At 55.5% G+C, this 13,909-nt stretch overlaps 4 protein-coding genes across 4 annotated transcripts; 1 reads left to right on the top strand and 3 right to left on the bottom strand.

Annotated features, from left to right (window-relative positions):
* The first annotated feature begins 10 nt into the window (after positions 1-10).
* BU26DRAFT_43522 (uncharacterized protein) lies at positions 11-1,029 on the top strand. The gene is made up of 2 exons (XM_033824116.1): positions 11-48; positions 101-1,029. The coding sequence occupies exon 2, from the start codon at positions 203-205 to the stop codon at positions 926-928; it is 726 nt and encodes a 241-aa protein (XP_033692420.1). The 5' UTR covers positions 11-48; positions 101-202; the 3' UTR covers positions 929-1,029.
* A 928-nt stretch (positions 1,030-1,957) lies between these two features.
* BU26DRAFT_474305 (acyl-CoA N-acyltransferase) lies at positions 1,958-2,833 on the bottom strand (the record flags this gene model as incomplete). The annotated part of the gene is made up of 2 exons (XM_033825500.1): positions 2,418-2,833; positions 1,958-2,323 (listed from the first exon to the last, which is right to left on the bottom strand). The coding sequence occupies exons 1-2, from the start codon at positions 2,601-2,603 to the stop codon at positions 1,958-1,960; spliced, it is 552 nt and encodes a 183-aa protein (XP_033692419.1). The 5' UTR covers positions 2,604-2,833.
* A 379-nt stretch (positions 2,834-3,212) lies between these two features.
* BU26DRAFT_499914 (uncharacterized protein) lies at positions 3,213-5,246 on the bottom strand (the record flags this gene model as incomplete). Its single annotated transcript, XM_033826445.1, has 1 exon — positions 3,213-5,246. The coding sequence occupies one exon, from the start codon at positions 5,244-5,246 to the stop codon at positions 3,213-3,215; it is 2,034 nt and encodes a 677-aa protein (XP_033692418.1).
* Positions 5,247-7,003: 1,757 nt separating this feature from the next.
* Positions 7,004-13,350, bottom strand: BU26DRAFT_474300 (tRNA-splicing endonuclease-like protein; the record flags this gene model as incomplete). Its single annotated transcript, XM_033825499.1, has 4 exons — positions 13,024-13,350; positions 12,638-12,967; positions 9,055-12,591; positions 7,004-9,005 (listed from the first exon to the last, which is right to left on the bottom strand). Exons 1-4 carry the CDS (start codon positions 13,047-13,049, stop codon positions 7,004-7,006), a joined length of 5,895 nt encoding a protein of 1,964 aa, XP_033692417.1. The 5' UTR covers positions 13,050-13,350.
* Between the last annotated feature and the right edge of the window lie 559 nt (positions 13,351-13,909).

The following is a 13,909-nucleotide window of genomic DNA, read 5'->3' as shown; positions in this document are numbered from 1 at the left end:
TACAGTATATCCTGTGCTATCTACAACCCCAAGCCAGTCTAGCTTCAGGTAACTGTAATCATTCCAACCACTAAAATACCTTCAGCTTACCAGTTCATAGCATTGAACAGCGAGTCGTGGTAATCGGCGGAAACAATCACTACAACGTACAGAATCGCTCAATTCGCACTTTGGGGCCAGAGTACTCACCTCAAACTAAAAGATGTCTCGCCTTTCGCTCCTAACACGACACTTATCGCAGAGGATGTCGGCAGCGACCCTCGGCACTGCGAGGTCCAAACTGGTTTCCGAGCCCAACAATATTTTCGCTCAGAACCGAAGTCTCTCCACTGCTTCCAAGGATACCGATCGCAGGGTCTACAGAAATAAACATGGAGAGGAGATTGCATTCATCCCGTGCGATCCGCCTCCGGGATACGTGTTCGTGCCCTCAGGTAATGTCTTCATTACTCTGAACTGCCGCAAGCTCGCGCAGAAATTATATGCTGTCTACCGCCCTAAAAGTCGGAAAAGGCTTGCAACGCAAATAGGCCTCTATGTCCCGAAGGATGCTTTTGAGGATGCAGAGTCCAAATTTAAGGTAAAAAGAGCAAGGCTTGATAGGGAGTTGTCGCGGGATCTTAACAAGCAATACCCCAAGGCTCCTCCTGCCGATAAGGATGAACTCCACCGCCTTATTTCTTCAGATTGTCCTGGAGTCACCGGAAAATCAGCTCTGGACCGTAAAGAGATCATAATTTATGCCTATGTCCGCGATCGGTACACGCTGTTCAAGTCTCTTAATCATGAGGATACCGAAGCGATCGCTCGGGCGCATCAGAAAGTTCGAGAGATTCTAACGTCCTGGCGTGGCGAGGACGAGAGAGAGAAAGAGTCGAGCAAGAGCAAGAGAGGTCGCGGGCTGAGCAAGAAAGGCTCGAGCCCGTGATGTTCCAGCAGAACTGCAGGTGCCACTGCACATGGACATCTCTCGCGACATCAGCAGAGGCGACTCGTTCTCCCTCCCGCACGCCGCCTCCTCCCCTCCACAGGCTCAGTTAAGCTCGACAACGCCCACCATCAAGGAGCCAGCAGACTATACAAGGCCACCTATACTAGGGGTGCATCCACGAGGTACTCGTTCGCAGAGTCACCCAAGGATGAAGCACCAAGTCAGCTCACTAGCGGGAGATGGGTGCTGGTTACATGCCTTCAAAGGCTCGTCGAGCAGCGCAGCGCGGTGATTGACGAGCAACGCGCTGAGATTTTCGCCCATTCGTCTCCGACGAGCAGCCCGGACGTTGCCGAATTCCATCAATTGGACATTGTAGTGGAGCTGCGTCTATCAGATGATTGGATGATAGACTGTGAGAACGAGCCGGGAGACGGGAGGGGTCAGCTTGTTAACCTTAGGCTACTAAATGGGTTGCAAATAGAATAGTAGCACGCTGCTCAATCAATCAAACTCTGTCCTGCCTTGACATATGTCTCTACTCCTGCACGTACGTGAATGTCTCGTCTCACCTTGCCAAAGAAAAAAAAAATTTAAAGACATCCCGCGAAGGGGATATCTTGAGTTCGGATTGAGGTAAGAGGCGGCCGTTTTCAATGGCTCGCTCCTTCGTTTCTCGATTTCTGGTTCCTGGAGACACAGCTAGTTTTCGGTTTTCTCGTTTTCGTTATTCCAGCGCCCTGTCGGACGATATGTGTTGGTGGTAACTGTAGTGTTTGCTGTATGGTGTTTGGGCTCCGTCATCGCAGCCCGTGTTGCCGCATCTAAGCCAACCCGACATCGTTTAGGGGGAAGCACAATGTCATGCTTGCCGTGCTAGGGCGCGGTTTGTCTATCACTTTCTATATCCATCCCTTCTCTCAAAGAGGTATGCCAATTCCAACCCATGTTCTTTCCAAACACCTCCAATGCGAACGCCCTTCCCAATCCGCCGTCCTTCCATTAGCCCCAGCCCCTAGCCCTCCCTTACAACCCCCCCTTCGGCTTCCCACCCCCATAATAATGCGCCATCTCCAGCCCCGCCCTCCGAAACCCACACTTAACATAAAAGCCCTCATTCGCCTCCGAGCAATCCAAAATGCTCTTATAGCAGCCGACCTTCTCGGCGACAAAGTCCAGCGCCTGGATGATGCGCAGCCCGAGCTTCTTGCCCTGCTGGTCCTTGGAGACGGCGATGTCCTCGATGTGGCCGACGAGGCCCAGGTTGTGGATGAACTTGCGCTCGACGATCAGCGCGCCGCAGCCGACGACGCGCGCGGCGTTGTCTGTGATGCACAGCAGGAAGTACTCGTCGTTGCGGTGCGACATCCATTCGTAGCGGTCGTTCCATTGCTGTTCTGCGAGGTTAGCGGGTGTTTTGCGTAGTAGCTAAAGTAGAGGAGGGCTGGGAGATTTGTGTTAGGAGAGGAGAGAGAGGGCGGCATACCTGCTCCGTGACATCCCCCACCGTCGTCAGCACCCGCAGCACATCCAGAAACCCATTGTGATAGTCGCCCCGCTGCAGCGGCCTGCACGTATAGCCCTCGGGCAGCTGGGCCACAACCTCCGGCGAGATGAGCGAGGTGCTGAAGAGCGGCGTCGTGGGGTCGGTGACGGGGCTTTGGAGAGACATTGTGGGTGGTTCTTCGCCGTTTCCCTCCCTTCTTCAAAGCTGTAGAAAGTCTGTTACGCGTTTTGTTTACACGCACCGCTTTCAAGCCGCACGGCGTGGGAGCCTCAGAAGCTTGTATCGGTATGCGGGGCTCGCTTCGCAGCGGCGGTGAGGCGGAAGTATAGCTTCTTTGGGAAGGGCGGTCGAAGGGAGCAGCTGTAGAGAGGTTCAATTTCGTGATATGAGGTGCAATTGGGGTTATATGCGAGGTAGAGAGGTCGTGGGGAGCTGTGGAGCAATGGCTGGCTGTTGTTTGCTGACCAGCTGAATTGTCCGCGAGGAACCAATCGGCGGGCTAAAATTAGCACACGCCTCCGAACCGGCCTCACGGACCCCTGATGACCTCATTGGTGCTGGGATAGTATATCCTAGGGTGCTTCAATGCACCATCAACCGTCCAACTTTCATGCATGTCACGTTCAATAAGTTAATCCTTTCACCTCGGGATAGCCCATCCTGAAGACCTTCAGGTCACAATGCTTAAGCTAGCAAGCAATCTCACCTCAACGTGCTTGATTCTAATTCTCCACAGAGGCCTACTACTACACTGCACCCGCTCCTCCCCGGCCCCTACCCACACCTCTCCCTAAACGCCTCCAGCACCCTCTCCGGCCCCGTATCCTCCACCCCCAAGACCCTCGCCAGCGCCGCCGTCAACTCCGCGTTCAGCCCCCGCAGCTGCACGGTCTCATCCCTCACCAGCCTCATCGCCTCGCCCAGCCGCTCGATGGAATCCGTCGAGCGGCGAGGAGCCCCAGCGCCGGCACCCGCATCCCCCTTGCCCCTCACCCTCTCCAGATCCCGCAGCTTCCTGGCCCGCGTCTGCTCCTCCCTGGACGCCAGCGGGTGCCGGTCGACGGGCACCAGCCTCGGAGGCGTTGGCGGCTTCCGCGGGTTCCTGGGACTACCGCGCGGAGGCGGAGAGGGAGACGACGGGTCCTGGCGACGGCCGGATATGGCAGCCTCGACTGCCGGGCTCGCCAGCGGGCTGAGCATCTCGTCCGTCCATGCAATCGAGACGCGCTTGGAGACAGCGCCTCCGTTGACGGGAACTGTGCCCCTCTGATCCCCGGCCGGCACCACAATCTCAATGTGCTTGGCTCCTCCCGTCGTCGACGTCTGTCGGGCGCAGGCAGGCAGGGATGGCGCAACCTTGCTCCTTTGCTGTGGGCCTATGGAGCTCACCCGTACGACGGAAGACATCCTGTTGCGCACCTTGAATACCTTCAAGCCAGACTTCCCTTTCTTCTGGGGCGTACTCCTGGGCGGTAATGCCGGCAGCGCTGGCGGCGGGCCAGAGTTCTTGAGGAAGAAACACAGGTCGCTCAGACCGGTGCTGGCGGTGAGCTGTTCGTGGCTTGGGATTGGTGGGGCCAGTTTGCCTCCTTGTGCGGATGAGTCGGCTCTGCTGCTTTGCGCTGCTGGAGTGTGTCCGCGACTCCTGGGCATGGTTGGTGATGCTGTGTCGTGCTGCCTGTCGTATGGCGAGTATTGTCCCCTGGCGGCGGATGCGAAGTCCCCAGTTAAGGAGAGTCCGGATCTGGTACGAAGATGGGGGGTACTCGGGTCGATGAGGCGCTCTGGATTTCGATGTGGGAGGTCTGGGGCCGGCGCATTTGGGATCTTCAAATCCCCTGCTGGAAAGGCGAGGGGAGAACTGGGAATCGGAACTTCTGGCGTCCTAATCATGGGCCGGACCTCACCATGTATGGCGCTCTGCTCGGGCGTCTGAGTGCCTTCTTGACCGCGGAAATACTCCTGGAATGCTCTGTCCGTCGAGAGCTGCGCAACCTGATCAACATGTAGCTGAGGCGGCAGATCGCTCACTTTGCTAATGGCCGGCCCACGGCGATGCTGTGCTACCAATGGCTCCAAAGGCATGTGCCGAGTTGAGCAGGTCGACGGCGGACTCGAGTTCTTAAAAGGCGTCTGACGACGACGTGGCTTGCTATCTCCCTGAAACTCGACCGCCGTAGAACCATCTTCTTGTGCGCCACCATAAGTATCTGTGGGCTCCGTAGGCGACTGAGCGGGCTTCTTATCAGCCTTGGAAATCTCAGTGGAGTCGTCATTCGCCGTCCACGATCGCGAGTCTGAGTTCTCCGAGTGGGCACGCGCAACCGCTTTAGAATCCAGTTCGACGGGACAATCCGAGACGCCATAGCACTTGGTCTCAGCATGCGAGGACCCAAACGAGGAGTTTTGGCCATGCTGTCTCGACGACGGACGCGTGTTAATATCCGAGCTTCCCTGGTAAGAGGTGTGCGGGCGAGAATAACTCTCAGTAGAAGACTGGGCCTCCGTTCGCTTCGAGGTCCGAATCTCAAAGTCGCGCGGAGTGTGGTTGATGAAAGTGCCACGCCGGCGCTGCTGGATGCTGCCAATCTCCTCGCCTTGCTGGTCTGGCAAGTCTGGCGCTTGGTTTTCTGCGCTCGCGGTGGCGGGGGGACGGTTTTCCTCCTGCACTGAAACTGTAGACGGCGTCAAGCGTCCTTTCAGAGACCACTCCTTTTTCTTCTTCCTCCCGTCCTTCGTTTTCTTCCCGTTTTCCTCCTCGTTTCGTCCAGCATACTCCATCGCGCTGATTCCTGGATGGCCCATCATGATGATCGGTGAATGTAAGTCGTCAGACACGTCGAGGCTGCTTGCTGTGTTGAAATGCTCGCAGAAAGCTCAGGCACCAGCAAACGGTCCCGCCTGGCGCAACAGCAGCCAGCTTAAAGAAGCAGTAGCTAGGCTGCAGCCTGGCTATTTCGAGCGCGGACCTATGGGCCAAAGCGTGGGCATGCAACAGCGTGCGTGCCGGAGGAACTGCTGGTCTGAGAGCGTGAGCGTGGGCGTGTGGGACCGCCAGCCAGCCGGCCAGTCAGCAGTGCGGTACGTACTTACATGCAGTATATGCACTCGAGAGGTCGCACGTTACACCACGGGAGTGCACCGCGAAGCTGGCAGCCGCGGCTCCAGTACGACGAAGTCTCCCTCCAAAAGAGCAATATCGCCGGTCCAGACGGCGTTGGCAGCGCCGCTGGTAGAAAGAAAGCAGGGAAGGATGGCTTTACTGACCTTTTCTAAGAAGCTTCTGCACTGCTGCTGGTGCTGGTGCTGATGATGTCGCCGTCCGTTATCCGACCCACAACGCGGCGATATGTATCGAGGAACAGATCCGGAGCTGGACCTGACCTGGAGTCGACGTTACAACCCGGCTGGCGAGGTAGCTGCTCCAAGCAATAGCCCGACGGTGCGGTGCGAAAGAAAAATCCTGTCGTGCAACGCGTCGTCTTGCAGTTAGTCCCCTTCGACGGCTTTCGACTCGACTCGCTGTTGCTACGGCGATGTTGCACAGCAGCGCGCTGACAGCGAGTCTCTTCCGTCGTCTTTGGCAGGAGATGGTTTGGGCAGGGCGGTAAATTTCTCGCTTTCTCTGTCTGTTTCACCTTGACTCTGCCGATGGAGTGAAGCCAGGGCGACGAATCTTCATCGGTCATTCATTCACTCTTCCCTTCCCTCGCCCTCCCTCCCCCACTACAAGCCAGCCTCACGCACACAAACGCACGATACGATACGATACGATACCCATGATCGCGCACCCGTCACTATCGTATCGCGCCATGATCTGAGCTGATCTGATCTGGCCCCTGGGGGGAGGAATCGAGAGGAGGGAGGCGTCGAGAGCAAACCTAGCTACGCACGGCAATTGGACCGCTGGAATGTACTGTAGCACCAAAACCAGCGGTGGCACGTCGGCACGCAGGGGTTGTACAACACACTCGTTTCGGGTCGGCGGCAGGGTGCGTGTGCGCGAGGCTGGAAATAGGGTACCTTGTGCAGTGCGGAGTAGAGACAGTTGTGGTGATGTTGGCGAAGAAGATGTGCGTTCTTGATAAATCTTGGGGATGGCTCGAGTGACGGAGTCGACTCGACTCGACGCTCCCTAGATGGAGGAAACAGAAACGCTTCGCTTCAAAGCCGTCCAAGAATCACAGCACAGAAGCGAAGCGAGCAGCACAAGGACGCGTCCCCGTAGCCGTGGACGGAGGACAAGCTGCGTGTCAATGTCACAGATGACGCCAATCGAAAATATCAGCCACCACGCCGCCGAAGGCAAGCGGTGACGAGGCTACCTAACCCCACGAGTTCCCTAATCCTCCATGCCGCATCTAGTAAAAGCATCCGCGGCCATCCGCACGAGATATATTAATACAAAACGCCATGCAAATGCCCGTCGAGCGCTAGCCCACGCACAGCGCACTCCCAAACGCCATTGCCATTGAAACGGCATGCAAGTAGACAATGAAAGGCCTCGTTCATTCCAAACTCACGTTTTCCCCCACGCGTTCCCCTGCGGCCATAGGCCCTAGCCTCTACCCCATTTTCTGCCTCTTGGGCTTAATCAGCGGGTTCGGCGGCTCACGCGGCCTCCTCCTAATCTTGGGCTGCTTCATGCCTCCGACGATATCACCCGGTCGGGGCCCCAAAGCAGAGTCAGATGAAGGTTTCTTGACGCCATCCGCCATACCAACACTCTTACGTGCTGTGTCCGAAGCATTGGCCGGCGTCGACCCATCACTACCGCTTCCATTCAGCGTATTCGAAGCCGCGGCGTCAGAATCCGCATCTTGCATATCGACGTCCACCATTTCGACATCCTCGTTGCTGTCATCACTGCTAAGTTTACGCTTGCCGTTGCTAAGGAACGCTGGTTCTTGCTTGATCTCCTGCTTGATCAGCTTCTTGTAGTCCGAGCCTGATGAGCCTGAGGACTGATTGCTTCCTGTGCGGCTCATAGGCGCAGACTGCGGCTCCTGCTTGATACGTGGACGAGCCGGGACAGCGTACATGCCCGGCGGTGCAGGGAAAGCGCTCGAATGCTTGTTCAGCATCCTAGGAAGATCACCCTCCGTATAGCGATTCCGACGCTTCGCATCTTCGACGAGCTTCCTCCAAAATTCTCCACGGACAAGGGACTGCGAGTTACCAAGAACCCACAATGACGACTTTGCACGCGTCAGGCCGACATTCATACGGCGAATATCCTGCAAGAAACCGATGCCGCCTGCGGGAGAGGCTCGGACGCAGGAGAAGATGATGACTTCACTCTCTCGGCCCTGGAAGGCATCCGTCGTGTTGAACTCGACGTCTTCCGTGATGCGCGGACCGTATTGAGTAGTGAAGCGAGCCTTCAGCTCCCGCAGCTGGCTCTTGTAGGGTGTGATGATGCCGACTTTGCCCTTGAAGTCTTCTTGTGGATAGTCCGAGGTAAGACGACGGTACAGTTGCAGAGCGATGTTGATCTCCGCAATGTTGATGAGCGAGTGACCCTTGGGCGCAGCTTGATGCTGACCCTGCACATCGAAGAATCGGTAGGGGCCCAGGAGCAAACTCTCATGCCAGCGTCGCTTACGAAGAGCTGCCATGTCGCCTCCGTCCAGTAGCCTGCCGTCGTAGAAAGTCTGGCTGGGGAACAAGCTGATTTCCGGATGCATGCGATATTGCGTATCCAGGAGGTGCACATCGTCCGGGTGATTTTTCTGCATGCGGACGAACAAACTCTGCTCGTACTGGAACCGAGCGGCCTCTTTTGAAAAGACGGTCGGAGGCAACTGCTTCGGATCCCCGACGAGGATACATTTTGCGCATCCATACTTTAGAGGAATAAGAGCACTCATTTCCACACACTGCGCAGCCTCGTCGACGATGACCGTTTCGAATTCGATACTGAGACCCTGGAACATATCGTGACCACTACCGCTGAGCGTAGCACAGATGACGTGGGCCTCGCCCAGAATCTGCTCTTGTGCCCGCCGTCGGTTAAGGTCGGCGTTACGGCTAGCAAGCTTCTCATTGTCTTTCGCATTATCAATCTTAGTGCCGAGCAGCGCTTTCTGTCGGCGGAGAGCGTGGAGGTCATCTTGCAGCTTGGCTGCCTCCTGACCTTTAACCTCTCCGGACGCCAATTGATCTTGCGCTTGTCGAACCTGTTCTGATACCGCTTTGTGGTCTTGGAAGAGTTTACGCGTGGCCTCAGCGTCCTTGTCTTTATTAGTACTCACGCCGAGCTTCTTGCTCACAAGCTCTTCCAACGTCACATCTTGGACGTTAGCATTGATTGCGTCGCTGCGGCCTAGACGCACGATATTAATTTTACGTTCCTCGCCACTCGACGTCTTGATGCCATCCTTGAAACGCATGACCAACTCGTCAACGGCGGCGTTACTAGGAGCACAAACGAGCAACTTCTTCGGGGCGTTATCGGAACGAGATTGGCCTGAGACTGAAATGGTTGTACCACGATGTCGGAGGCTATCCGATAGGATGGCACCCACGATAGCCACGATTGTTTTTGTCTTTCCCGAACCGGGTGGACTACAAATATGTCAGCAAATGCTATTGGCAGGGCGCAGAGAGAACATACCCTTGAATCAGCGTGAAAGCATCGTTGTCAATCGCTGATTTGACCGCCTTCGCCTGCGCCTTGTTGAGCTTATAGTTTGAAACAAGTGGGTCGATCTGGCTGTCCCTGTAGGTCAAAAGCGGTGATGGCTTCGCTCGGCAGATTTCATCGCAGAGGTCGTAGTATTGCAGTCCCAGAAGGGCACCATATTCACGCTCTAGTGGCGTAATAGACTGGATCTTGGTCCCGAAGACCGCGCCATGCGGTACCAGAGCAGACTGTAATAGATTTCCCGGCATAACGCGGTAGGAGACTTCGATATGAGCCTGCTTGCGCTGCACACGAAACACCCTAGCGAGACAATGCGGATCCTGACCTGACGGGTGCTTCGATTTTGACAGTAGTACGATATCACCCTCGGAGATATTCAAATCTCGGTTTTCGTTGTGAGTCATGGTACTGCTAACTTCTTGGAAGGCATCCACACTCGCTCGCGACACGATCTTGATCTCATAGGGTTTCGCCTGGTTCTCTTCTCGGGCCTTGACGAAGCCTTGCCAGGCTTCGAGTGTGAGCAGGGGCTCGAACGTTGACTGATAATCATTCGGGGTTCGGAAGGTGTTCGGGACCGCTGTATAGATGTCTGTCCTCGACTTGGGCGGGAAATCACCCTCGTGGAAATAGTCCCACCCAAGGATGACCTTATGAAGGGGAGACAGATCAGGAGCGAGACGTGCACGCATGTCCTTGATGGACCGCTGCACCCTTCGCTTCTTCACCGGCATTTGAACCTTGACCTCATTGATGATATTGGTCTTCGGTCCTGTCTTGACCTTGTTCTTCTTGATGCCGAAGAGGTCCTCGTCAAAGTCACCCTCATCGTCGGACTCATCGGAAGAATGCATGAGGCCCTCGCCCTTCGGAGCCTGGTCCTTGCCCAAGACGCCCAGGCCCTCTAATCCAGACCCTGCTTCAGCGGTAGCGGCTGAGAGACCCCTGGCTTGCTTCGCCTTGGCAATAGCAACCGCTCGCTCCTGTTTCTGCTTCTCAATCTCAAGCTGCCGTTTCCTCTTGAATTCTGCTTGGGCGGCGTTCTTCTGTTCGTCCGCCTGTGCCTGCTTCGTAGCTTTGGCTTCTCTGGCCTTCAGGGCTTCCCGCTTCTCAGCAAAAGCAGCCTGCCCAGGAGTGAGCATTGCCATAAGCTTGGCACGTGCATCTGATTCCTTTGTTGTGCTCGTGCTTGTGGACATCCACTTGCTCAAAGAGACCTGCTTTTGTTCTTTGACGGGTTCTTCTTCTTTGAGAAGAGCGCGACCAAGATGGGTCTCTAGAGCTCGTTGCAGCTCGGCCTGCTGCTGCATGCTGAGCTTAGCCCGAATCTTGTTCGTGAGCACATCCTCCATATACTGGAGTGTCTCCGCGTCAATTTCGATAGACACATCATGCAGACGGACAAGGAGTTTGCTAATGAGCGTGACGGACTTGCTGGACAGGAACTCGTCTCGGAGGCGTAGCCATTTCTTCACTTCCGCCATAGAACTCGCTGGGAGCTCCAGAAGCTCTTTGAGGAGCCTGTTTCGGCCTGCCTTGTCGTTATCATCCGTCAGAGAGCTCCTCAACGCGCTAGCAAAGATACTGCATTGATCGAATAGTTGGTCGGCGAACTGCATAGTGTCTCGGCAGAAATTCATCATCATAGTCTTCTCATAGAAGCCTAAATTGCTCCAGGCTTCTGTAGTCGCGAAGATCATGGTGAGAGTATCCCACAAATTCTTCCAGAAATTCATTGTGACCCCAGCCTCTCCGGAAGCGATATCTCGAGAGCGGAGTATACCATCCTGGGAGTTGCACATCACGTCAATGATGTCTGAGCATGTCCTGATCAGGGCAGGCGCAGGAGCAAACGCTCTCTTGCGCATAACTTGACGACAAGAGTCTGAGATGCCCTGAAGGACGTTCTTGTAGTGTGCTCGGAAAATGTGCTGCAATGCGTCTCGGCGTTCGTCTTGAGCGGTGATGACCTTAAGTAATTCGATAGAGGCGCTTCGTGTATCCTCTGTGGATGAGAAGAGTGAAGACACAACAGCACTGGCGGCAGGAAGCTGCTCGAATAAGGCATTGAGCTTTGCCGGATCAAACTCTGCCAGCCGGACAATGACGTCGGTTATCGACTGCGATAGAAGGGTGAATCGATTATTGAAATGCCGAACTGTCGGAGGCACTTTGTCAACACCAGCCTTCATAGACAATGGCTCCAGACCGATCAGGTTCCTTCCAGCGATAAGGAGATGTGTGGCGAGGTCGATATTTTCGGCATCGATAGCTTTGAGGATGGTCTTCCATATCGGGCTGGACGGCGGCGTCTCAGTAGGCGAAGGCTTTTGTGCGGATATCAATTGCCTTTCGACGAGGAGCGATTGCGACTCAAGCTGGAAGGCATGCTGAATCATCGACAGAGCAAGGCGCAAGTCTTCTTGGTCGGGCATATCCCGCAAGCGCTTCAGGCTGGTCACAATGAGCTCAATGTGTGTTGACATTATTTCCAGCATTCCGTTGACAGTCGGCTGACCCACGAAGTTTGCTGAGGTCTTGCCTTCGCACATCCTCCGGAAAGCGTGGTCTAGCACCCGCAAACCCTCTTTAAAACAATACGCTCTTGACGCCCGCGAAAAGCGGTCGGATTGAAAGCGCCCCAAAAGCGCATTAGCGAACGCTCGGACGGCTGGCGTGAGATTTGCGGGCTTGATGGAGGAGATGAACGGGGTGATCCAGCTGAATGCTTCGTTGAGATTACTCATATCTTCTTCACTCTCTTCCGTAGCTGCAAGCAGGAGTTGTTTGAGGACGGGGCTGTTGAACACTTGCTCTACTATGGTGGCTGTGGACGGTGTAATGGCATCCATTGCGTCCCAAAAGTCGGTCGAGGATTTCTCGAGAAGCATCTTCATGGTAGCGATGAGATCGAGGAAGCCTTCTGAGTTGAGTGAAAGGTGATCTAGGAGGAGCCGGTAAAAGTCTCCTTCAAGACCCCGGACCGAGTTAGTGATGAGCTCCTTGTCAAGCTTATTGACGATGAGCCTCACTCCGCTCCAGTATGTGGCGACAAAGGGAAGATCGAGGTTGCTCATCTGCACCCTCATCATTGCATCCACCAGGTGATCCCTCACCGCCCAATCGAACTCCGATTGGAGGATGTTTCTCTTGGATGTGGACCACGAAACGGCGGCCCAATTTTGGCGATGCTCGTTCTTGCAAAAGAGGAATTGGGTCATGGCGGGAAGAAATGTCTGCAGCTTCAGGCGCTTCTTCGTCTGCACAAGCTGGAAGGGGGAGTCAAAGTGCTGCTGGAGGAGCTCTTCATTGCGTATTAGGGCGTCACAGCTCAGCGCTTCGAAGAAGGCATAGGTCGCTTCATTGGGGATAAGTCGCACGGTGCGTTGCTTTGGATCGGCATCGCGGAGCACAGCATTCGCTTCGTCCAGCCCTCGCTGGATGCGTTTCAGGGAGTGGCCGTCGACGCCACGCAAGAATTCGAGCACCATGTCCTCGTCGAATGCCCTGGTCTTGTCAGCGGGAATTTTGTGTAGCGATAGACTCCACGCACTCTACCAGTCTATTCTTCCACTCAGCCCTGGACTGGTGGAAAACCCTGACGCAGACATCGCACGACATCATGAGCGCATCCAGGCGTGGCAGCAGCCAGTCCTTGTGTGGTTTCGCATCGTCTCCGTCATATGCCAGTATCTGCAGGGCCTCGAGCGCGACCCATTTCCGCTCCTCGGCCTCCTTTATCTTCTGCCGGCGTTGTCGCTCCGAGGCGGGGTCGTTCTGCGGTTCGAGGTTCGCGATGTCTTCGTCGAAGTAGACGGATCCATCATCGTTTCCGATGCGCGGGCAAAACAGGTGCTGTTCGGCAGGGAGGGTTTTGAGTTGACTACGCGGGATACGCGGTTAAAGAGCTGTAAGCTTATAGCAAGGGCATTGACTTACTTGATGCGCTCAAGGATTTCGGCCATGATGTCCGACAGACAGCCGCCAGCCCTTCTCCCACAATTACTGGCAGCCTCTGGGCATCGCCCGCGCGGGGTGATTCAGAGCAAGCAGAGCAGTGGATTGAGTCACGATTATCTACGAGCGATTCTATCTACTGCCGCGAAGGGCCGAGAAAGATGCGCTGTGAGCCTGCCGCAGGAGTTCCAAAGAACGAGTGACGGTGAAGGCAGGTGCGACGGCTCTGCTGAATGGAGGGACACTCCGCTCCCGCAGGACCTTTGACGGCGAAGGTCGGAGTGGAGTTTGTGTGTTCTGTTGAGCGGACGCAGCAGTGGGAAGTTGTAGTGAGGTGCCCGGGCCTTTTTCAAAGAAAGGACCCGCAGACGCGACGCGGGCGGCGCGGAATCAGCTGTGGCTCGTGCCCCACTAATTGGCTGGGACGATCGCCAAGCTCCCGTTTCTATTACCCCTTCTGCGGCGACCATCTGTCCAAGTTGAAATATATGTCTATTACAAAATCACATCACTGACAGGCAGTCACATGCACAGATCGGCCGCTCAAGTGAAAGTAACCAACGCTCATTTGCCAGCCGGCCAAAGACCAGCCTCTCGTCATTATGTATCTACACAGACCATCTCATCAGCAGCGACAGCAGCTGTTGTATCTCCTCCAATCCGGCCGTTTCGATGCCACGCCAACGACCGTGTCCAAAGCAAGCGAGAAGAGGTAATGCGACAAAGTAAAGAAAAACAACGTGGCAGAATAGTCGGAGTCGGCGGGGCTCCCAAACGCATACGCCCAGGCGCCGGTGTCCCTAAGAGGGACGCTCTATCCGACTGGCTGCTCGCAAACATCGACAGCAAGCACAGGAGGGAATAATGC

This window comes from Trematosphaeria pertusa (assembly GCF_010094035.1).
Source record: "Trematosphaeria pertusa strain CBS 122368 unplaced genomic scaffold BU26scaffold_1, whole genome shotgun sequence".
NCBI classification, from domain to species: Eukaryota; Fungi; Ascomycota; class Dothideomycetes; order Pleosporales; family Trematosphaeriaceae; genus Trematosphaeria; species Trematosphaeria pertusa.
The sequence above is the reverse complement of the archived record's forward strand: the minus strand, read 5'-3'. Positions and strand labels throughout refer to the sequence as shown.

Coding starts and splice junctions, on each gene's coding strand:
- BU26DRAFT_43522 (XM_033824116.1), top strand. CDS start 203: ATGTCTCGCCTTTCGCTCCTAACACGACACTTATCGCAGAGGATGTCG.